The sequence below is a fragment of the Peromyscus maniculatus genome, chromosome 3 (assembly GCF_049852395.1).
Source record: "Peromyscus maniculatus bairdii isolate BWxNUB_F1_BW_parent chromosome 3, HU_Pman_BW_mat_3.1, whole genome shotgun sequence".
Lineage (NCBI taxonomy): Eukaryota > Metazoa > Chordata > Mammalia > Rodentia > Cricetidae > Peromyscus > Peromyscus maniculatus.
In genome coordinates, this window is record NC_134854.1 from 18211322 (window position 1) to 18235039 (window position 23718).

At 39.4% G+C, this 23718-nt stretch overlaps 1 protein-coding gene across 1 annotated transcript in view; it reads left to right on the forward strand.

The window, feature by feature from the left end:
- Positions 1 to 5702: 5702 nt before the first annotated feature.
- The window catches only part of Col28a1 (collagen type XXVIII alpha 1 chain), a 164635-nt gene continuing 146619 nt past the window's right edge, over positions 5703 to 23718 (forward strand). The window contains exons 1-8 of the mRNA XM_006986901.4: positions 5703 to 5837; positions 9010 to 9170; positions 9938 to 10494; positions 16211 to 16231; positions 17560 to 17616; positions 18941 to 18994; positions 20706 to 20747; positions 23145 to 23171. Of these exons, the coding sequence (XP_006986963.1) occupies positions 9047 to 9170; positions 9938 to 10494; positions 16211 to 16231; positions 17560 to 17616; positions 18941 to 18994; positions 20706 to 20747; positions 23145 to 23171 (882 nt within the window). The 5' untranslated portion in view covers positions 5703 to 5837; positions 9010 to 9046. The remainder of the gene's footprint in view (positions 5838 to 9009; positions 9171 to 9937; positions 10495 to 16210; positions 16232 to 17559; positions 17617 to 18940; positions 18995 to 20705; positions 20748 to 23144; positions 23172 to 23718) is intronic.

Here is a 23718-nt window from a genome sequence, read left to right on the forward strand (position 1 = left end):
ACCTAATTCCTTTTTGGTATTTATTAGAAAGGAAAATTGTCAATTGTTTTCTAGGCAGCCTCCCAATATTTTGATCTGAAGTAGTTGCTTTGATAAGGAAGAAACAACATGGAAGAAGGAAATATATAAAAGGGACAATTCTAGTAGTCATAATACTGTTGTGGGAGTATATGCTGTCCTTTTGCCCTTAAAGACAATATGTGTTGCATGTGAGACAATTACTCAAGCTGGAAACCAAATGCCAGAAGATTAAGAAAGCTATATTAGGGAATAAACAATGTAAGAAAAAAACTGTTTCAAATTGCTGCATGCCTAAGTTATTCTAAAAAGACAGTTTTTAAAATAAAAATAGCAATAGCAAAAAATAAAATTAGAGGTTGTGGAAAAGGTAAACTATAGCTGAAGGTTTCCTGTGTCCCACCTGGCCCATGGTCAGGACAAATCTCTTTCACCCAACAGTCCTGCAGCCACTTAGGCCCAAGTAAACACACAGAGGCTTATATTAATTAAAACTGTTCAGCCATTAGCTCAGGCTAACTATTGACTAGCTCTTACACTTAAATTAACCCATACTTCTTATTTATGTTTAGCCACATGGCTTGGTACCTTTTCTCAGTTCTGCCTTCACATCTTGCTTCCTCTGTGTCTGGCTGGCCACTCCTGACTCAGCCTTCCTGTTCCCAGAATTCTCCTCTCTGCCTATCCTGCCTATACTATACTTCCTGCCTGGCTACTGGCCAATCAGGGTTTTATTTGTCAACCAAATCAGAGCAACACATTCACAGCATACAGAAAGATATCCCCAGGAGTAAACTGAATCAGAGTTTGGTGAGGACGCTGGGACTGGAGCCCACTGCTCCAGACTTAGGCAATGCCCCTTTTCCCAAGCTTCCCTGCCAGTGATGACTTTCATTTCCTTATTTTCATTGAAGAACTTTGATTTTTCTCTTTACTGACCTATTAATACCTTCTTGCTGTTCTTCCAGTTTACTGCAGGAGGGCACAAGAAAGTGTCTAGGCCATATTCCTGGGGCCAAGGCGCATAAGGAATCCTGGAAGCCTCAGAGCTTTGTGACAGTTGTCAGAAGTTCGACCACACCACGTTTTATACTGCGGGGAAAATAGCAAGGGACTTCTAGCAGCAATTTCTCTCAATGAGTTAGGAAGCTCATTGCCTTCTCTCTTCTCTGTCGTGGCTGTTGGTCTTCTTTTACACTAGATCAGCAGCACACGTGGCTCAAACAGAGAGGAGGTGGTACAGCATCGTGTGACGCCTCACTCACTCACTCTTGCCCCAGACAGATCCTTTGGATACAACTTTCAGCTGATTTGTGACCAGCTTTTTAAAATGTTTTTATTACTTCACACGGATTAATGTTCTGAGATATTTAAGGCAACAACTGATAGATTTCCTTTGAAATGCCACTTCCTACGCCTTGTCTCACATCTGTCATGTGAAGGTAACAAGTGTGGCTAACATCTGCAGAGAAGGAAGAAAACATGTGATTTTTACCTGAAGATTTCACTGTTACTTAAAAGGCCCAGGGGATTTCTTGAAAGTATGCTTTGTGAGGAGGTAACCATGAAACACAGCATTCACATGGAAACTTCATCTGATGATGGGGTAGGTGTTAGAAGTGAGACTCAAGTGATCTTTTATTTTGTGATGTATATATGTGGTATGTGTTCATGTGTGTATGGTGTATGCACATGTGTGTATGGTGTGTGCTTGTGTATTTATGTATGGTGTACGTATGTGGTATATGTGTATGGAGGATGGAGGTATTGTATGTGTGGTAAATGTGTCAATTGCATGAGTGTGAAGTGCAGAAGAGGATATGGCGTGTCCTGCTCGGTCACCCTCTATATTATTCTTCTGAATCAAGATTTCTCACTGAACCTAGAGTGGCAGCCCACAAGCCCCAGTGACCCTCCTGTCTCTGCTCCCCAAAGTGCTGGGATTACATGGCTGGCTGTTTTCCATGAGTGCTGGGGATTTGAACTCAGGACTTCATGCTTATGTAACAAGTACTTTAATCCATCGAGTCATCTTCCTAGCCACTGTTCTGACACTCTTTAAGTTCAGTATGGCAGTAGGAAGGTTACTGAATGATTTTTTTTTGTCGCAGTATCTACAATACCTGAATTGCTTTTCTTTTTTTCTTGTATGTACATGTACGTACATATTCACATGTGTGGAGGCCAAACGTCCCTGTTGGATGCCTTTCTCAATTGCTTTCCATTTTAGTTGTTGAGACAAGGTCTCCCTCAAAACCTGGAGCTCTCTGGCTAGACTAGCTGGCTAGTGAGTCCGAGGACTCCTCCTGCATCCACTGTTCCAGCACTGATGGCATAGGTATGTGCTGCTCCATCTTTCCATAGGCTCTGGGGGATGGAATTCAGAGCCACACGCTCTTTACTCACTGAGCCATCTCCCCAGTCCTCTTTTTATTTTACTTGAAAACCTGTGGGAGCCCGTTCTGGGGTTCCTCGTGGCTTTACCCAGCAGGTCCGAATAGAGGATGATCAGGACCACGGGCCTGAGTGCAGGTGTCTGAGATGGTCTGCACTTGGCTGTGCTGGGGGAGGAGGTCTTTTGCTCCACCCCTTGGCGTCTCTATAAAAACCCTGGACCAGAGACAGTCCGGGCCCATTGGAATAGGTTCCAGGCCCTCTCGAGGCTATCCTTTATTTTCTATCTGTTTATCTCCACAAGATTCTCCGCTATAAATCCTTCTATCTAATATTTCCTGCTGCTCGCACTCAAGAAAACTCTGGGAAGCTGTGGGGGTGGTGGGTAAACGCCCCACAAAAACCTTATTTCCTGTTTATTTTAAATTAAAATTTTACTAAGAAATAATTGTAGATTCACATGCAATTCTAAAATAATAATAATAATAATAATAATAATAATAATAATAATAATAATGATAATACCGTAGAGCCACGCAGTCTGTTCTTTATTCAACCTCCCCCGATTGGCAGCAACCTGATATACTTACAATGTCATGGGCAAGGTGTTGACATTGGTAGTCATGATGCAGCCACTCTGTCACCACCGAGGTTATTCTTGCTGTCATTTATAAATGTGTGGACTCTCTTACCTCTACCCATGCTGGTTCTTGAGAGTCTGTGCCAACCACTACTCCACAGCTCTCCACTCCATGGCTTTGAAGTGCATGCCTCTGGAGGGCAGAGGATGAAGTGTGTGTGAGGCACTCAGCACCGTGCCTGACACCAGCCTGGTGATCTTGAAGCAGGGGTGGTTATCGTTACAATAAGGGAATCAAATATGTTAAAATATCATCCTAAAAAAGTTAATTAGCTGGGCGGTGGTGGCGCACGCCTTTAATCCCAGCACTCGGGAGGCAGAGCCAGGTGGATCTCTGTGAGTTCGAGGCCAGCCTGGGCTACCAAGTGAGCTCCAGGAAAGGCGCAAAGCTACACAGAGAAACCCTGTCTCGAAAAACCAAAAAAAAAAAAAAAAAAGTTAATTATAGGACCTGCAATGTGACTCAGAAGGTTAGAGCACTCGCAGCCTAAGTCAGACAATCTGCGTTTTGTCCCTAGCACCCAAGTAAAGGTAGAAGAAGAGAACTGATTCTACAAGGTTATTTTCTGACCTCTACACATAAACTGTGGTACACACACTATGCCCAGAAAATATAGACACACATACAAATAATCAACAAATTAATAAGAAAGCTAATTTTAAAAAATTATAATAATATATCTATTGCCATCTCCAATAATCAAGTTGTTATGGATCTCAGAGGAAGTCCATATAGAGAAGTCTATCATTTGTAGAGTGATAAGGTACATTTTGCCCTAATAAATGTTGACTTACTATGGACTTGTTAATGGACAAATCTCCCCTGCCTTTCTGTACCCAAATAACCAGTCAGAGGCTTAATATTATGAACTGTTTAGTCTATGGATCAGGCTTATTGCTAGCTGGCTCTTACATCTTAAGTTAACCCATTTATATTAATCTGTGTATCACCACGTGTCTCGTGGCTTTACCTGCATTCTATTACATCTTGCTCCCTTGGTGGCTCACAGCATCTTTCCTGCCTCTGCCTTTCTTCTCCCTGTATCTCTCTTGGACTTCCCACCTGGCTCTTATCCTGCCTTGCGAAAGCAGCTACATTTGTTAACCAATGGGAGCAACACATATTCACAGCGTAAAAAAAGACATCCCACCAACAATGGACTGAGTCCGCAAATCAGAAAATAGAAAAAAAGACACCGGGACAGTGCAATGACCTCTTTTCTTGGAGAGGCATCTCAGAATACCAGCCACTATAAAACTGTAACCACAAACCCAAGTTCTTTGCCAGCCATTTGAGAAAGCCAGTGACTTGAAGGCAAATTTTTTTTTAGGCATGAAAAAAGTTCTATTCAGAAATCCAGCAGTCCAAAGATGGGGGCTATCACTAGCAAAAGTCCATTTTGCTTAGGTCCTGAAGATGCAAGGCTCTGATTAGAATTTCAGAGGGTCATGCCAGATAGGTGGATACCAGGATAGTTACACATTTGAGTGGTCTGCTTTCCTAATGCACAAACTGCTATGTCCTGGGTGGGGGTGGGGTGGTCACTAGATGTCCTGACTTCTTTAAATGTAAAGAAATGTTAGTTATTAAAATGTGCTGTGAGAGCTGGGCGTAATGGTATACACTTTTAATTCCAGCACTTAAAAGGCAGAAGTAAGCAGATCTCTGTGAGTTTGAGGCCAGACTGATCTACATAGTGAGTTCCAGGACAGCCAGAGTTACAAAGTGAGACCCTGTCTTGGGAAAATAAAAAGAACTCAAGCCTTTTTAGTTCTTCTCAAATACTGCACTTAGTCATTGAAAAGGTATCTTTAATTGGAGAACAGAGGAAGCATTGGTCCCCTGGTGAGGTTGAAAGGCAACTAGAAAAGATAGTGCAATGCAGCTTTTCATAGAACAGCTGTAACCTGGTAGGTGGCTTCAGTCAGTGGTGACACCTCCAAGGGTGTCCCCTCCAGCACTTCCAGTTAGTGGAAGATCAATAATAAATATCACATTGTTCAGCTCTGTCACCTCCAAAGTTAGCGGAGGTGATTTAAATTCAGCTAAAAGCAAGCAGAGCTGGAGGACTTATTCAGGTTTCCCCCAAGTTACAGTTATAGTTAGAAAAACATCTTGACAGATGACTCTCTGCCTTGCTTTCTAGATGGGAGAGCAAGGCCCTCATAGAAGTTAGGGGCAGACCTAGAACTCAACTAAGACTATATATTACTTAAACTTTCTATTACAAAGAATTTCCAAGAATCAGAAGTAGAAAGACTGGAATAATGAGCTGCTACATGCTCATCATTCAACTTTGAGAATTATTAATCTCATTTTCTTCAAAAAACAATTTTGAATCTGAGTCTGATATCGTGTATATGCCTCACAGTGCTATTCTAACCAGTGTCTCAGAGAGCAAAGCCCAGGCAAAGAGAAAAACAGAAATCAAAAGGAGGATATAGTGTGAGAAACAAAGGCAGGCTGCCAATCAATGTCTGAAGGGTAGAAAATTTTCTCAGGTTTTTTTCTTTTTCAGAACAGTAGTCTGGAAAACACAGGCTTATTCTGAAGGGACACTGTTCCTTTAAGTTGCTTACTGATCCCACCCAGATCTTGCAACTTGGCCAAATGCCTAACCACTCTAGTAAACAAGAATAAGAGATTGCAGAAAATTCAAAAGCAAAGACAATCATTTTCCAGAGAACAGAACAGTATCAAGTAGCTAACTGCATCCCTAATAACGTCCTTGCTCTGGGCATCTACTGCACTGGTCTCTCTTTCCTGCTTGACAGACTGCCTAAGGTAAGACACAGCTGCTTGCTTTTCATTCTTTAACTCAGGACCATCCAGGAACCCTGCAAGGATAAATGGCCGATGTTCTGGTCATGTAAAGGGAGCTTATTGAAAACTTGCCCTCTGCTGTTACTTGAAACCAACTGTTAGATAAACATGAATAATTGCTAAACTAAACTAAGACAAGTTATTAAGGTATTTAATTTTTTGTTTTACAAATTTTATTCTAAATTTACAGGCTACTAAACTGTACTACAATAATGTTAATATCTTTGGGAAACTTTTTAAAGATTTGAAATGAATTCCTATAATTCAGGATTAATTATAGAATATTTTTAACATTTGACTAGTTTAGAAATTTGAATAAAGAATATCCAATCATCTTATCTTCATGTAGAAACCAGTAAAATGCAAAAACTGAGCAAAATTCATAAAATCTACAGAAAAAATTATTTTGCTTCTGAAGAATTATGAAATATAAAGTCTCTTGAATACATTGACCCTAATATTCACCTGAAATAAATTTTAGGCAAAATTTCAAAATGCAGTATTTGCTAAAAGATCTGCATTTATAACATTTAGCCTATATTAACAGAGGTTTATATTGCTTTCATTTAACTAACTCATTTTCCATCCTTTCCATGCTTTTGTACATCTTTCTAAAAGATAAGAACTATTAGACACGAGAGCAATAGAACACACTGAAGGTGATTAGAAGCGGGTGGGCCCTCAAAATGTCAAGCCAATAAAGTCAAAGAGTTCAGGAAGGTGATAGACTGGAAAAGCTAGAGAAAGAAAACTAGAAAGGCAGAAGAGTGCCCAGGACAGCAAAAAGCTTTGCTTCAGGTGGCTAGCAAAGAGCCCTCAGAAGAAGTCATAACAAAAGGTGTTATGATGGCTGCAGGGACTGAGTTGTGTCAGTGACTGTCACACACGTGAGGGCTTAGCTATAAATTCAGAACGCTAAGCCAAGAAAACTACATGTTCGAGTGCTTCGTTTTAAGGGAGGATAAGTCATTATTGGAAGCCAATGGTTCCAAAGTGCTCTCAATCCTCTCAGTGTCTCCCTCCCAGAACTTCTGAGATGTTCCTCATGGTATGGACTCAAGCAAAGAGAAAACACCTGTGTAGCACTCATGATTTCTTTCCCCTCTGAAAATGCAGTAGCAGCCTTGTGTGTCTATGTGACGCCATCTTCACACTAACTTTCTGGATTAAAGTTATAGTTCTTCCGTGGTCTTCTCCTTGGTTAAAACAGAGATGCCATTTGCATGTTCTATTTCCTTTGCACAGTTCGAGTGGGTTTTATTGTTTGTTTTTGTTTTGAATACCCAACTGTCTTCTTATCTTAGTATACCTGGTCTGAAGCTTGGTTGACATGTAGCCAAGTATACTTGGTACATGGGCCAGCCCAGGTGCTGGTTCATACAGAAGCAGTGTTCTCTTAGTAAACGTCCTGCTGCGTGCTATTTGAAGAAGAGACTAGTGCCATGAAGCCAGCCATTGCTTTGTTGCCAACCTAACAGTCTTGCTTCTTTGTGGGTTGGTTTATCCATCTGGCATGTATGAAAGAAGTCAGTCTCCGACTCATCACCGCCTTTGCATGTATTTCCACCCTCTACTGAGCATCTGGAAAATCATGGTCATGAATTTCCAGTTCACATTCTCTGGAGGCAAGGTGCCAAAGGAGGAAGCTGTGGTTCCTTTTCCAGGCCTCCTGGAGTTAATAGAGCCAGATGAGGCAAGCACTCAAAACCATGCAGATTGTTTGTTCTAAATAAACTTTTTGTTCCCATAGTTTTGGGCATCCTGAGCTAGCAACATACATATCAGTCTTCTTTTGTCAGGGAATTCTGGGGATTTAAACATCACATTGTGTACAGCTGGGCATATTAGACTGACACAGATGACTGAGAATTTTGATATAGATTTAGAATTTTCATTGTTTATCTACCTAGAAAAATAGTTTCACTGGGTTGTTTGAAGAGTCAGACTCTTTACTTCAAGTCTTTTCCCATTTACTGTTTGGAAGCTGCTTTTAAGCAAATCTATTGCCTTTTGTTCTCACATTCTTTCGATTCATTAGATATGCAGTTCTACTTTGAACCTGATGAAGACAAACTTTCCCAAGCAAGAGTAGCAAAGAGAAAGGAGTTATGGGAAGCTGAGGAATAATTCAGTTCTGACTTGAGTTTTGAACTCATTGATGTTGTATGAATAATAGCGACACTGAAAAGGTAGTGGTTCTGTATGGTCCAAGGAAGACGCGCACTTGCTAAGAATCGGTTATAATGAAAATGAATGGAACAAGCATTCTGAATTCACTCTGAGAACTCTGCAAATGGTAAAGCAGGTACTGGGATGGAACCATAGTCCCCAAATAGTGTGGGACCGAGACATTGACAAATGGCCCTCCTTACTTCCTGCTCTCCATAATGAGAAATTAGTGCTGCTTAAACATAGCTATTGAATATAAGTGAATATTTACTAAGACATGTTTGGTCATGGTACCATGACTTGCTTAGGTTAGAAACTTTAAAAGTCTCAGTGTGATTATTTTATTTGAAATGTGAAGGGGTGTGTGTGTGTGTGTGTGTGTGTGTGTGTGTGTGTGTGTGTGTGTCAGCAGAGGACACCATGTTGAGGTTAGTTCTCTCCTTACACTACATGGGTCCTGGAGACAAACTCAGGTCATCTTTCTTGGTGGCAAGTGCCTTAACCCACTGAACCATGTTGTTGACCCATATGCCAATTTTTAACTCTACAAGCTCGAATTTGTTTATTTATTTATTCTCCCCCTTTCTATTATGGCTTTCAGTTTATTGTTTTTATGGAATTCCTGAGTGTGTGAATGAGTAGGTCTCTGTTTCCTGTGCTTTCTCTTGGACTCTTTTCTGTCTGTTTCTTTGTTGATTTGTCAAATTCCAATGTGTTAGTTTTTGTTTTATCATATCCTATCACATCATATCATATCATAGTCCTTCAGAAGTCTGCTTGTTTTCTAATGAGAGATGGGAAGGGGATCAATCTGAATGGGAGGGGAGATGCAGAGGGACTGGAAAGGGTAGAGAGAGGAGAAACCATAATCAGGATATGAGAAAAAAATCTATTTTCAATAAAAGAAAAAAATGGTAAAGTTACCTTTTGTGGAAGTATTTATAACTGGATTTTCCATTTCAAGGTGTTACCAGGCATATGAATTTTCACCATCTCCCATCATGAGAAAAAGAGATGCTGCCTTCTGTCTCCTGCTTTTACCAGCGTTTATGACTCAAGCAGTGCATGCACAAAGAAAGAAAGGACCAAAGCCAAACACACTGGCCAGGAAAAATGACTTCCGGGGTAAAAAATAGAGTGTTTAAAAAAGTTTTAGTTTGAGCCTGTGAAAGCACTAATATAAAATTTTAAAACAGTGTTTGATATAAGTAGAAACTCATATGGACGTATATATGTGATATTCTACTTCATAAAATTATATCATGGTAGTCATAAGCCCTATATATTTAGATCACCTCAGAGATTTTAGAGCACTGTGCATATATTATTTTATTTGAACTCCACTTGTAAAATAGGAAAGACAGAGACAGTCACTTTCACATTATAGGTAAACAGGTACAGAGAGCTTAAATGGCACATTCAAGGCCATAAGCAAATTAGCTATTAAGAAACTGATCTGCCAGGCAGTGGTGGCGCATGCCTTTAATTCCAGCACTCGGGAGGCAGAGGCAGGCGGATCTCTATGAGTTCGAGGCCAGCCTGGACTACCAAGTGAGTCCCAGGAAAGGCGTAAAGCTACACAGAGAAACCCTGTCTTGAAAAACCAAAAAAAAAAAAAAAAGAAACTGATCTAAGATTCACATTCAACTCTATTTTCAAATTAACTTTGTTTGTCTGTTGTTATTCCTATGATGAGTGTAGACATTTTCTAATTTGATTTCAAGGTCCTAATATGACCTTGAAGGCAATCTGTCATCCTTCAAAGTGTCTCTCATAGTTACTACTCTTTTAGAAACAAAACAAACAGCACATCACCTTGGGGGTTCTAATTATGTGATATTGCATGTTGAGGAGGGACAATTATGTTACACACCCTTTGTGTTCTCTTTCAGACTCCATTTGCTTCATAGATGTTGTCTTTATCTTGGATAGCTCTGAAAGCTCTAAAATTGTCCTCTTTGATAATCAGAAAGATTTTGTGGACAGCTTGAGTGAGAAGATTTTCCAGTTGACTCCTGGGCGTTCACTGAAATATGACATCAAGCTGGCAGCCCTTCAGTTTAGCAGCTCTGTCCAGATTGACCCATCCTTTTCTTCTTGGAAGGATCTACGGACATTTAAGCAGCGAGTCAAGTCACTGAATTTAATTGGGCAAGGTACTTTCTCTTATTATGCCATCTCCAATGCCACAAGGCTACTTAAGAGAGAAGGGCGTAAAGATGGTGTGAAAGTGGCTTTGCTGATGACTGATGGCATCGATCACCCCAAGAGTCCAGATGTCCAAAGTATTTCTGAAGATGCTAGAATTTCAGGAGTATCTTTTATCACGGTGGGACTTTCCACTGTGGTCAATGAAGCCAAACTTCGGCTGATATCTGGGGATTCATCCAGTGAACCTGTTCTCCTACTGAGTGAGCCAACCCTTGTAGACAAAATCCAGGAACGCCTGGTAGGTACCTAGAGGGTTCAGCATAGATGTTTCATGTATTTTGATATGTTAGACTTAAGCTATTAAGAGTAGATAAGAAATGTTGACGAAGTAGGATTCTCATTGGGCACAGAACCTGAAACTTTCTGGAGCCTCTTTCCACTCCCTTGACAATTTACTGGGAATGTGTCAAGTTTGTCACAGGCTGAGGTTTTAGAAAGATTACTTTTAAAGCATATACCATACTCTCCTGTTCATTCATCTAAGATCATGTACATTGTTGACTTATACTCATTTTGATATCAATTTGTGGTCTGCCTTATTTGTTTTAACTTTGTACTTTCTCTTTTCCCACTTGCAGAATCACCTTTGACTGCCTTATCTATTTCCATGTTTACTACTTAAACATATTTAAATTTTTTTCTTTTTATTTCTTATTTGTTACAAGCCTGTCTATATTACTTTTCCTATTGCCTGAAAAAGCAATGTAGGGAAGGAAGAAATTATTTTGGCTCACAAATTGAGGGGGTATCCTGTCATGGTGTGAAAGCCTGTTGGCAGAAGCATAAGGCACCTGGTCATATAGTATCCATAATCACAAAACATAAAGAGATGAATGCATCCGTTAGCTCAGGGTCTCTTATATTCAGGCCAGGACTCCAGTCCATGGAATGCTGCTGTCCACTGTTAGGGTAAGTCTTCCTGCTTTAGTCAACCCAGTCTAGAAACTCCTTCATAGACAAGCCCAGAGGTTTGTCTCCTAGGCAATTCTAGATCCTGTCAAGTTGACAGTCAACATTAACCATCACACAATCCACTTTCAAATCACCTGTAGTCAATCAATGATTTTCCCATGAGACCAGGGAATCCTTCTCTTTGTGTCCTTAGCTATGGAAGTGCCTTTCTGTATTGACTACCCATCTATGTGTAAGAGCTTTCCCTTGCTGTTTTGGGAAACTAGGCAAAACAATCAAAATGAAATCTCTTTTTACATTTATCAAGGAGAAAACTCTCAGATAGAAGTTAGTTGATTTGTTAAGTGTTTAATACTGATTTTCTAAAAAATACTAATTAAAAGTTTTTCCTAAGCAGATTGCATTTCTGTAGTAAGAGCACACACACATACACAACAACAACAACAACACGTAAAGAAGTCTGTGAGAGAGTAAAGCTGAGACGAGGTGGAGAGTATATAGGAAGTATTGAAGAATGGAAAAGGAAAGGGTAGAAGGGTGTGATTATGTATTGAATTTCAAAAGCTTAACTTTTCTTGAGATGGCAGCAAGGCAGAGGTGTCCTTTAGGCACTGATCATTTCTCATGAATATTTTCTAAATGTTGCGAAGAAAATTCAAACTTATTCCAAAGATTTTTTTGATCCATTTGTCCTCTCCTCACCCTTTCTCAAGATTTAACTTTTTTTTTTTTTTTGAGACAGGGTTTCGCTGTGTAGCTTTGCGCCTTTCCTGGAACTCAAGGCTGGCCTTGAATTCACAGAGATCCACCTGCCTCTGCCTCCCGAGTGCTGGGATTAAAGGTGTGCGCCACCACTGCCAGGCTAAGATTTAACTTTTAATATCAATCGAAAGCCAACACATGAAACACGTTTTTCCTAGAAATTAATGTCATGTGTGGGGTGCTGTCCAGCTTTCCATGTATCTGGCGCTCCACCAAGCACTCCTGTTTTATATAATCTCTGTGAAATTTATTCTACATGTATACGTGTTTTTCCTGCATGTATGTATATGTAGCACATGTCCTTGAAGGTCAGAAGAGAGCAATGGATCCTCTGAAACTGGAGTTACAGGTGGTTGTGAACCAGGAACCAAACCTGGGTCCTCTGCAAGAATGAGTGCTTTAACTATTAAACAACCTCACTATCCCCTCTATGGTTTATTTTTCTTTATTCTATCACAGTCTTACATTAATCACAATGTAAGATGATTATTATCACCTGTAATTGGAAGATTTCCTGTGTCCTGGCCTGCCAGCAGTCAGGACAACTCTCTCTCACCTGTGTCCCCCAAGTAAACACACAGAGGCTTATATTAATTATAATTACATGGCAATGGCTCAAGCTTTTACTAGCTAGCTCTATACCTTAAATTAGCCCATAGCTATTAATCTATGTATCACCACATGTTCTGTGGCTTTACCTGCGTCCCATTACATGTTGCTCCTTGGGAAGCTCACTGGTTTCTCCTGACTCAGCTTTCCTCTTCTCCAAATTGTCCTTGTCTGCTTATCCCACCTATACTTCCTGCCTGGCTACTGGCTACTGGCCAATCAGTGTTTTATTTATCAACCCATCAGAGCAACATATTCACAGCATACAGAGCGATATCCACTGCAATCACCCTATTTTATTGCAAAAGAGCTGAATGGAAATTTAAGGTATACCAAGACTGTAGAGTATGTATGTTTAGCCCTGAAAACTCATATTTAAAAAGGAAATCACAATGAATTTTGAAAATTTGCTCAATCAGAACTGTCTTCCAAACTAGCAACATGACTCTCCCACAGTCACTATTGTTTCTTGCCTTTTGTCTCCGTGGATTGAGCCCATCTAGACTGGAGTCAGAGACTATGGCCCATGGTTCCCAGATGAGTCTGGCTGGGAGCAGATACTCCACAGAAGAGGGAAGCTTGTCATGGAACGAGAACAATACCTAGGCCTGCCTGTGCCGGTGGTTCGAGGAGTCCTCACCACTCAGCTGAATGCAAGATGTTTCATATAGAGTAGAATCCTGGGAAGGTGGACATTTAGTGGCCCGTTGTTCCTTCCCTCTCTTCATCTGTGGTGTGAGAAGGCCTGACTCCAGAAGGCACGGAGCAGGCAGCTCCTTGTTTGGCCAGATGTTCGGACTCGGGATGTTGCTACCCCCTCTAAACACACCCTTGCTGAGATTCCTGCCCAACCACGGACAAGAACTCTTGGCAGCGGACTGGAGCTAGGACTGTTTGTTTCTGGGGAAAACAGAAAATGACCATCGAGACTCTGCTTCCTCAGCATCCTGTGACTTCAGCTTGTTTGTTCAGATGTTAGTTCTGTGAATAAACCTCTCCTGACAAAGGGATACTGCTTCCCGAATGCTTCCTAGGTCCAGAATTGTTATTCGGCTTTGGAAAGAAGGACACACCAACATTGTGTTTACATCGCCCCTATCTATAAAGCAGGACCTGATTTTTCACCACATCATTGGTGAATTCCTCATTTAATATATGATTATTATACCATTAGTTGACATTTTCACTTTTTATTTTGAAATTCTTATGTGGTTAGGTTTTTAAAACCAAAAAAAAAAACAAAACAAAACAAAACAATTTAGTCATAATTTAAGAACAAAAAATGCATTTCTTAAATGCACAATTCCATCAATTTTGACAAGTACACATATTCATACAATCACCAACACTATTAGAATGCAGAAATTACCAAAACATAAAAATGCCTACTCAAATTTCTTTGTGATCTGTCTTCTTTGTGATCTGTCTCTGTCTCTGTCTCTGTCTCTCTCTCTTTTACCGCAGAGCGACTAATTTAACTAGAGGTTCATTTCTGTCTGTTTCAGAGTTTATAGTAGCAATTTTGCTCCTAAGTTAAATTTCAAAGGCTTTTGTTGTTGCAGAATTTGCTGGCCTTTGCTCCCATCCCATTTTTTATGATATTAATAACTTTGTCAATTCTTCACATTTCCTCCATCACCCTTTATAGCATTGGCCTTGTACTCAATTGGCCCTTCCCTTCCCGCCTTCTATTTTGACCACTATCCCATTATTCAAATCTGAACTCATTGACGGAATGTACTTCTTTTATTTTGGTGAGGACATTTCTCTATTTATTCTTGTCATTGAAGCTCGAGTTTCAACAGAACTTACAAGCCATAACTCAAACTGAAATCTGTAGATGCCTTTAAAGATGCCCTTCACCCTGGCTGTGACCGTGTGTACTTCCCCGGTCATTCTCAAAGCCAACCTCTTCACCAAGGATGGAAACACACTTCCCAGTGCAGCCGGCTCTGTCCACTGGACTCTTTGACTATCTGTCCTCACTGTTGCCCTTGTCTTATTGCCCACACTAGTCTCTATGACTCTTTCCCCCACAAACTTTGACATATAGAGCAGCATACCATTGGGGTGTTAGTTGGTCCATTGCATTCCTTCCTTCAGAATCATCCAGAAGCCCGACCTATTCCAAGAAACTGTTCCTCCCCCACTCTCCTGTTTAAGACTTCCTACGCTGCTTTCTGTGTGTTGTCCTCAGTCAGAGGTTTCTGATTGTAAGTGCCCTTAGGGATGAAGCTTTGTTCTTTGTTTGAAACAATCTTATCTATTATGAGTGTCGGGTTCATTTCTGTTTCTATAAAAATATAAATTCCAGAAAATGTGAAAACAAATCAACTACAAAAATAGTTATGTTGTTAGGGTGCTAAGGAGAAATACAGTGAAGCAAAATTGAGTTTTCAAAGGGAGAGCTGAAAAAGGCACAACTATGCTAAAAGCATGAATTTAAAAATCAGTAAGGTAAGGAGCCAAGTGTGGTGGCTCATGACTGTAATCCCAGTTCTTAGGGTGTTAAGGAAGGATTGTCATGACTCTGAGATCACTCTGGACCTCACAAGGAGTTCTAGCCAGCTTGGGCTACATAGTAAGACCCTTTCAAATAAAAAAAAAAAAGGCCGCAAAAATGATAAAGATGAGTCAGGCGGTGGTGGTGCACATCCTTAATCCCAGCACTTGGGAAACAGAGGCAGACGGATCCCTGCGAGTTCGAGGCCAGCCTGGTCTACAAAGTGAGTTCCAGGACAGTCGGGATTGTTATGCTGAGAAACACGCATAGTTATTTCTACATAGAATCATATTTATAATAATACTTTTTGTCATGGCACATATATTGTTTTTTATCATTTAATTCCTTCTACATAGGAAGTTATAAATGTAGTTTTCTTTTATATGAATAATGTATATTGTTATGAACTATTCAAATGTTTCACAAAATATCATTTTTAATACTGCTAAGATGTAAAGGATACACCTCTTTTCCTTACATTGGGCTTTTATAAATAAAATATATATTCAGGTCTCTTAAAAGTTTGAGTGAAAAATCCTTTCTCCTAGGTAATCACAATAATGAAGTTGTGGCATCCCATGTTTCAGATCATCTTGAAAAATGCCACCAGCCTTTGTGATGTTCTGTTTTTGAGTTTTAATCCAATTTTATAAGACCTAATAATAATTTCATAAAAAGATGATTCCCAAATCAGTGTTTTAGTGCCAAGAAAAATAAATGCACATATGTACAGAGCTGGGGACAAGAAAAGATGTAATTATGTATTTGCTTAAGTCTTTGTGAGCAAAAGTGAGAAGTTTCTCATTACAATCAATTAAGGTTAGAGCTAAATTATAGAGATAATTAGAACTGATCAAAGAAACAAAAGAAATAATAGAACTGATCAAAGAAAGAAAAGCTATAGTATAGGGTACAGTAGGATAGCATTCTTAGGAAATAAAGAGTAATTTTGAATGTTAGTGCCCCTCATGGCTCCTATTATTACATGGCTGAGGCGCTCCCTGGGTGGTTGGCTGGCTGGTTTTATTGCTTTTACAAGGTTAAAAAGGCTAAATTGCTATTCTTCTTGGAAATTGCATATCCCATAGAGAATAATTAAGACTAATAAGAAGATGGAAGCAGAACTATTAATCGAGTTAATGTTTCATTCTTTTTCCCCCCCTTCTAGGATGTCTTATTTGAAAGCAAGGTAGGCACCACATGCTTTATTACTATGAATTACTCTGAAAACCTGGATTAGCAAACGAATGTGATTCCCATCAGGTGTGACTAAATGAAAATGTGTAATACTTTTTAAAATCAGCTACTTCACTTTGAGGAAACCACATGATTTTATTTTTATGCCTCTGTATTTCAACTGTAGGTTAGAAAAATTTAGAAAAAGTAGAAAACATTTAGTGGGATTTGAGAGATTGTTTTAGAGATTGATGCTACCAAGTGACAAAATTTGTCTTTTGACATGATTGTTTTATTCTAAGCATGGGTCAGACACTAACTGGTTGCGGGGGTCCTCTGATTCGGAAGGTACCCCTGCTATTGGCCAGCACCAATCTAGTGCTCAGCTACTGCTGTGTGTTAGTTGGACTTGAAGCTTATTCACTTCTCTATTTTGAAGAGAACTGAGCCAGATAACAGCAACCAATCAGAGCACATTGCAAAGCAAGCTAGCTAGTAGCTGTCTATTGGAAAGGGCATAGTACAAAAGGACACAGGTTTTTAAAAAGGTGGTTATGAGCATACCCAGGACTCCTGAACTGGATTCTCTGCACCATGAAAAGCACAGGTGATATGGCAGCATCTGTTAAATGTGGTCTGTAACTTTTGAAGACACGCAGAGAAAACAACACATCGTCATGGTTGAGCCTGCTAGGCAGCTATCATAAAACTCATTCTGTTTTCAGAGATGTTAAAATAAAAACAAATGTGCATCTTGGAACTGATAAAATATGGTTTAAATCATGTTTTTCTTTTGTTGAGTAGGGAGAAAGTAATATTTATATATGACTGAGCTGTGATGTGTTATATAGAAGAGAATGATTAGAAATTCCAAAATTCCACAGAAAATGCTTATTTTTCGCCGGGCGGTGGTGGTGCATGCCTTTAATCCCAGCACTCAGGAGGCAGAGGCAGGCGGATCTCTGTGAGTTTGAGGCCAGCCTGGGCTATCAAGTGAGTTCCAGGAAAAGGCGCAAAGCTACACAGAGAAACCCTGTCTCGAAAAACCAAAAAAAAAAAAAAAAAAAAAAAATGCTTATTTTTCTATTTGAAACAATCTCTTTCTAGAAGTGCATTAATAAATATTTGGGTGAACATTTGTTTTATTTAACAAAAGCAAAACTTAGTAATACTTCAGTAGCTGGCTCTTACCCATCCCGAGTTTGCCTTGAATAATTTAGTAGAAAGAGAGAGAAACTTTCTTCAAGAGAGTTTCAGTTAGTTATATAATGACTAAGATTTGGCATGCTAGCACACACTGTATTCCACTGTGTATTAATGTTGTGTTTCTTGCTGATTCAGTGTGAACACAAGATCTGTGAATGTGAGAAGGGAGATCCAGGCGACCCAGGGCCTCCCGTGAGTAGATGTCTTTGTTGTACTTGGGGTTGATGAAGACAGTGATGAGACTATTTTCAGAAAGGGCTTTTCAGTGTCATTTCTTATTTGATTTGGAGCCAGAATTTCTCAGTGATGAGAAAAAAACATAGAAAGAGCTAATAGAAGATATTGGTGGTTCAGGTGATGATCTATCTCGCCAGGGATGCAGCAGCAATGCCATGTCGCCGCATGGGGAAGAAGTCAGTCAGGATGCTTGGGGAATTAGGTACATTCTGTTCAATGAAAGCAGTCACTTAGCAACTGAAACACAGTGGTGGCATTCACCATAATTATTTATCTCTGACCAATAGTGTCAGAAAGCATCCACACGGCTCGTTCACTTATCTATGTGATTTTAAATCTTAGAGTCCTAAGAGTTTGGAAACCTGGAGAATAGGTTTTACAAAGTGAATGGACAATGGTCACATTTGTGACCTGGAGTTTGTATTTGAAGGTGGTGGCAAAAACACATATGTGTGAGTGAATGTGATGTATTTTATCCTGAAACTTGGATCCAGACTTCGAAGTTTTTTCAAGTAACTCTACCAACCAAGGCATTGGAGTGTGGGAATTTATTTCTCACAAAATACAAAGTTAGATCTATTATATGATAATATGCCAATCAATAGATGCTGAGTTCACTAAAGTGAAGATTTAATCTTCTTTTCCTCTAAAGCTGTTGTTTAACTTATTACATTAAGAGATTACTGTGAACAGTGGACAGGAAAACTCACTCTTGGGAACTAACTGACAATTCTCATCACAGCTTCATAGTACTTTACAGTACTGTCACAGCTTCATAGGAGTAAATCATTCATTTCTTGTTTATTTAGTGCCCTCAAAACCAGGTCTCAGGAAAGGAAGCTTTTTGGTGGTATTTGGTACAGGATGGAAGAGTTCCCTCTTCCTGTATCTGGAGCTGGTCCCCTAGATCTAAATAAAACTCTTGATCACAGGCATGCAAGCTGGCTCAGTAGAGGTCTACAGTAGACCAGGCCAGAAACCACCCACCCCATGTCTATTAAATCAGACTTAAAAACCTTTGTATGAGTTTAATTTTGTTTGGAAAAATGGATGAGAAGTGACTGAAGAAGAATTCGGTTGGGAAGACAGACATTATCCTCTTCTGAGCATATGGAAGATTTGCAGTGTTCCTAATACAGTAAGGGGGTAACAGAGTTGAATATCAGCTTGCTTGGTTACAGCTGCAAAATTTTTGATACAGTTGGTCAGAAATTATTAAAAAACATAGACAACTGATAGAGTACTTAATAAAAATAAGCTTTTCTCCATTTACTTTCAGGGTACCCATGGGAATCCTGGTATCAAAGGTGAGCGAGGACCAAAAGGAAACCCGGTAAGTGAATAAACAGTTTTCTTTGAAGCTGATACATGGTGTATATTTATTTAGAGAGTGTCTTGGTAGGCTTCTTTTGTTTCTGTCAACTTGACACAACCTAGAATTATTTGGGATGTGAATCCTCTATTGAAAAAAAAAATGCCTCCATCAGATTGCCTAGAGGCAAGTCTGTAATGCATTTTCTTTATTTATGATTGAAGTGGGTGGGCCAGTCCCACAGCAGGTGCCACCCCTGGGCAGGTGGTCCTGAGTTATATAAGAAAGTAGTCTGGGCAAACTACGAGGAGCAAGCCAGTAAACGGCTTTTCTCCGTGGCTTCTGCTTCAGTTCCTGTCTCCATGTTCCTGCCTTGAATTCCTGCCCTGACTTCCTTCTGGGATGGAGTGTGACCAGAGAGTTGTGAATTGAAATAAACCTTCCCTTCCCAAATTGCTTTAGGTCATAGAGGTTTTTTTCTTTTTATCACAGCAATAGAAACTATAAAAATTAAATCACTCTTGATTAACCAGGAACTCACTCTATAACCCAGGCTCAGACTCCTGTGTGCTGGCATTAGAGGCATGAGCCACCACATTCAACTAATTGAGTCAATTTCTGTAGTATATGAAAAGTTTACACAGCTGATAAGGAATTATCAGGCATCTAATAATTAAAGAGGCAAATGATGTAAAGCATTTTAAAGAAAGGAAATAAAATTAATAAAGAAGGAAATGGAGATTTTTCATTAAGTGAATAAAAAAATTGACTAAGCAAAGGGTCCTCTTTAATAATAACTATTTATATTTTTGCAAAGTTTGGATCCCACATGATTTTTTATTTTTTTTTTAAAAAAAGAAACAATTTTCTAGCTCATTCAGCCTTGTTTTTTTGGTGTTTTGAGTTTCAAGACATATTTCTTTCTCTCTTTTTTCTTCATAATAATGGAAGCCTCAACTTTGAATAATAGTAACTAGTCCTGGTGTGCGAGGCCTTTGCTCTCTGCTGCAAGGACAACTTGGCACACACATTTTGGGGAGAAAACAGGAAATACATAAGAGGCATTAAAACACTCACACTTTAATTTAATCCTATTTCTAAGAATATTATTAAGAAGATAATCCATATGACATTGTATACATGAAGGTATTCTTGGCACTTGCCTGCTTGCCAAGGAGACCTAATGTGTGGCATTCTTGGGCCACACTACAAAACCATCTCATGTTGACTTACTCTACCAGGGCCTAACTGATGCCACCACACCTTCTTTTATTATATTAAAAACTAGACTGAAGTCAATATTCACATTTCATTAGTTTGGTTTGTAGTTTTGTGCCCCATACTTGATTTTCTTAAGTCTTGCTGAAATCAGGCCATCTCTCTTGAGGAACATTTTAGAAAATATTCAAAGCCCCTTGGAGAAAAGCCAGAGTGTCCTGTTCCAGAAAAACACAATGCTGTGTTTGAGAAAAAACACCATGTTGTAAACTGGAATGTGGCTGAAGTTGTGAAAATCTATCTGCGTTATGCACCCCGACCATCTGGCTTTGCTCCAAAAGGCCAAACCTTATCTGAACTGCCATTTTCCTTTTAGATTGCATGGTGAAAATGTCAACGGTCAGAGCTTAAGATTCTTCTCTAATTGGCTTACCCATTATCTAGGAAGAGCACATTTTATTGAGCAATCCATCACTTGCTGAAGAATTTTGACTGTGTTTGTTGTTTATTGCAGGGGGATGCTCAGAAAGGAGAAATTGGAGAAAGAGGTCCTGGGGTATGTGCAAAACTGGAATGCTTTTCTGAAAAGTGACCCTGGGATTCTGTGACTGACTGGCTTGACCCTGCAGAGCAATTGCAAGATTGATTCCTATGTACCTATGCTCTCGGGGGCTCAGGCAGGCAGGCAGACAGCTATGATCTCAGAAGTGGAACTATGGGGAGAAAATACTCTCATCAACAGAGTGGTGATAGGACCTGTGACATTGCCCAATACCCAGCTGAACTATTTATGAAAGACTCAAGTGACAAAGGCACTTCGCCTTACTGCTTGTGGGTATTTTTTTTTTTTGTAATGATAAAAAATAAGCTAGAATGTTAAAAGTGTAAGAATTATATTGTCTAAACTATACCTTTATCAATTCAGTTCTTTTAACAAAAATAACTTGATTGTTCTGTTTGGTTTCTGGAGATTGCTTGGGAAGTAATCATGGTATGTTAACACACTTTTAATTTTACGTCTTCTAAGCCATGGCGGTAAGGATAGCAAATGGTAGCCCCAGAGTGACAAACAGGGCTTGGGGTGTGTCCCCCCTGTTTGCCTATCCCCTTGGCCACTGTAAACAGTCAGGCACAGAATCAGAACCGGATTTTAAGATGCTGGTCTCTCAGAGTTTTTAATTAACCTCCTGGAAACATCTGACAGAAAGTTCGATCCCATGGACAGGAGTTTGTTCAGAATTTTTGCTACCTATTCAGGAAGTACTTCTTAGTTGTCTTGTAGATTCTCAGTGCTGGGTTTCTCTAGGTGATGGGAAGCTCCTGAACTTGAGGTGAGGGGAAGAACTCAAGGGCTGTAAGTGAAGAAAATTAACTGAAAAAGGAGCTTGGGGTGGGGACAAAGAGGAGAGAAAACTAAGATGATTATAAAAATTTGACCCTGTAACTTGAGATATAATGGTACTAGAAATCATAAAATTTTATGCCTAGAAATGAGAAAATCAGAAACAAACTTGGCAGACTGGTAATGCAATTTTGGATATTTTAAATTGGAGTTATTTTAAAGCCAGTGATTAATAGGCCTTGAATGGGAAAAGCAAACAAACGAACAAACCCCTGAAGAGGTGACCAATTGATAAAGTGACCAGGAATTCAAAAGAAAACAAGACTATACCGTGAACAAAGTAAAACTCCTTTGTGTCTGCAGAGCTCTATTGGATCTGTCCAAAATCCATTCTTCCCTCTTTCAACATAAAGTAGTAACAAACACTTTAAATGGTTGTGTATTGTAATGAGCAGAGGATATTCCAAGAATTCTGCGAACAGAAGCTTACCTATTCTTGACATAATAAATGTGGATGATTTTTGCAGGAAATACCAAATTAACTGAGTATAACATGGTCTTTAATTTTAAGCACCATCTTAGAAATTGAACAATTTATGTGAACAAATATTTCTACACTGGGTTAAATTATGCTGTCACTCTCTTTGGCCAAGTCTACTTTCAGCTTCTATTACTAAACACCCATTAATTTAGAAAGAAGTATTATTTCCTCTCTGAAATTCTATTTGGAAATGTTACCCATGAGATGAAATGAAATTTTTGTAGGATTCATGTGTAATTGCGGTATTACCTCATTTACAGCATCAGTTTCTCCAGCTTGTGTTAAATACATCTTACAATTCTATTTTCATCCTTGAAAATATAGTTGTAGGATAATGATGGAAAGGACTTGCTGTTCTTGGAGTTGGCAATTTCCCAGCCCATTTAATACCCAGAACTGTGTCTCTTAGAGGGCTTATGGGAATGACATAGTGGAAAAGCCTCCTCAGGATTCCCACGAGTGACTCAGAAGACAGCCGAGGTGCTGGCATCTCACTTAGCGTGAGATAAAAACCAATAACTCAAAGGTCACTGACTCATTAAGGCTGATAGAGGAACCATTCATTTCCCCGATGTTGTATATTTTAGACTGGATGTGAAGGGAGGACCATGATGGATACAGACACTTACAAATATTCTAAAGGGCATCGTCTCAGCTCATTTCAAAGCCAGTCTCTCTAACTGACCCTGAGAAACATTCAGCTGCAATAGTTTGATAATTTTAAAGTCAATATAACAGTTTGAAAACACTGTTATTGGTCATCACGTTCGCAATGACTTTCAGTGTACATTCTCTCCTTTGGTTTTTGGGCCAAAGGGTAAAAAACTGAATTTGAAACACAGAAATCTGGAACTGACAATAGAATGTAACAGGGAAACATAGGTTCATTCTTCTCCTTAGTAACTGCATATTTCCAAGCTCGGGGCGACAGTAGCTTGCGCTTATGTGGACTTACTTCCAAGACTTGCTGATGAGATTTGTTGCACCTTTTATGTGAAAAATGTCTGGTGCTCCCTCTAATGCTGTTTTATAATATCTTCCTTTACCCTTTGATTTCTCTTTTAAACTAGGGGATTCCTGGCTACAAGGGTGACAAGGTAAGTTGGTAACAATCAGTTGACCAGAATTTTAGAATAAAAACATAAACATAGTATGCTTATGTACTATTGTTGTCCTTCCTCATTTCCAAGCACATTCTTAAGTCAGTTAGTGTCAACTACTAGTGAAATGTAAGATGGGGATGTGTTGTAGAGGGTGGAGTCACCCCTAAGATTCCAGTATCCCTCCAGCTCTGCAAACATGATTTTTTCATTAGAGAAACTGATTTGACAAAAAAAAAAAAAAAAGCAACATAGGTTGTCTGATAAAAAAGTTTCTCTGTGCAAATAAATGCAGCAATGCTAATCCTTAGAGGAAGCAGCTGTGTTGTTGCTTATGTTCTAAGAGAATCCAGATTCTGACCATCTCCTGGGGAAAGAGGGTTGACCGTGGGTAAGCAATACAGGACTGTTGATCTCAGTGAGCTAACAACTTGCAGAGGGAGTAGGTTTGACATGGAAAAAACAAGGTACAACTTGGTAGATAATTTCATGATTATTTGCAAATTACAAACTAGGAAATTAAAATGCATCAAAAGAAACTAAG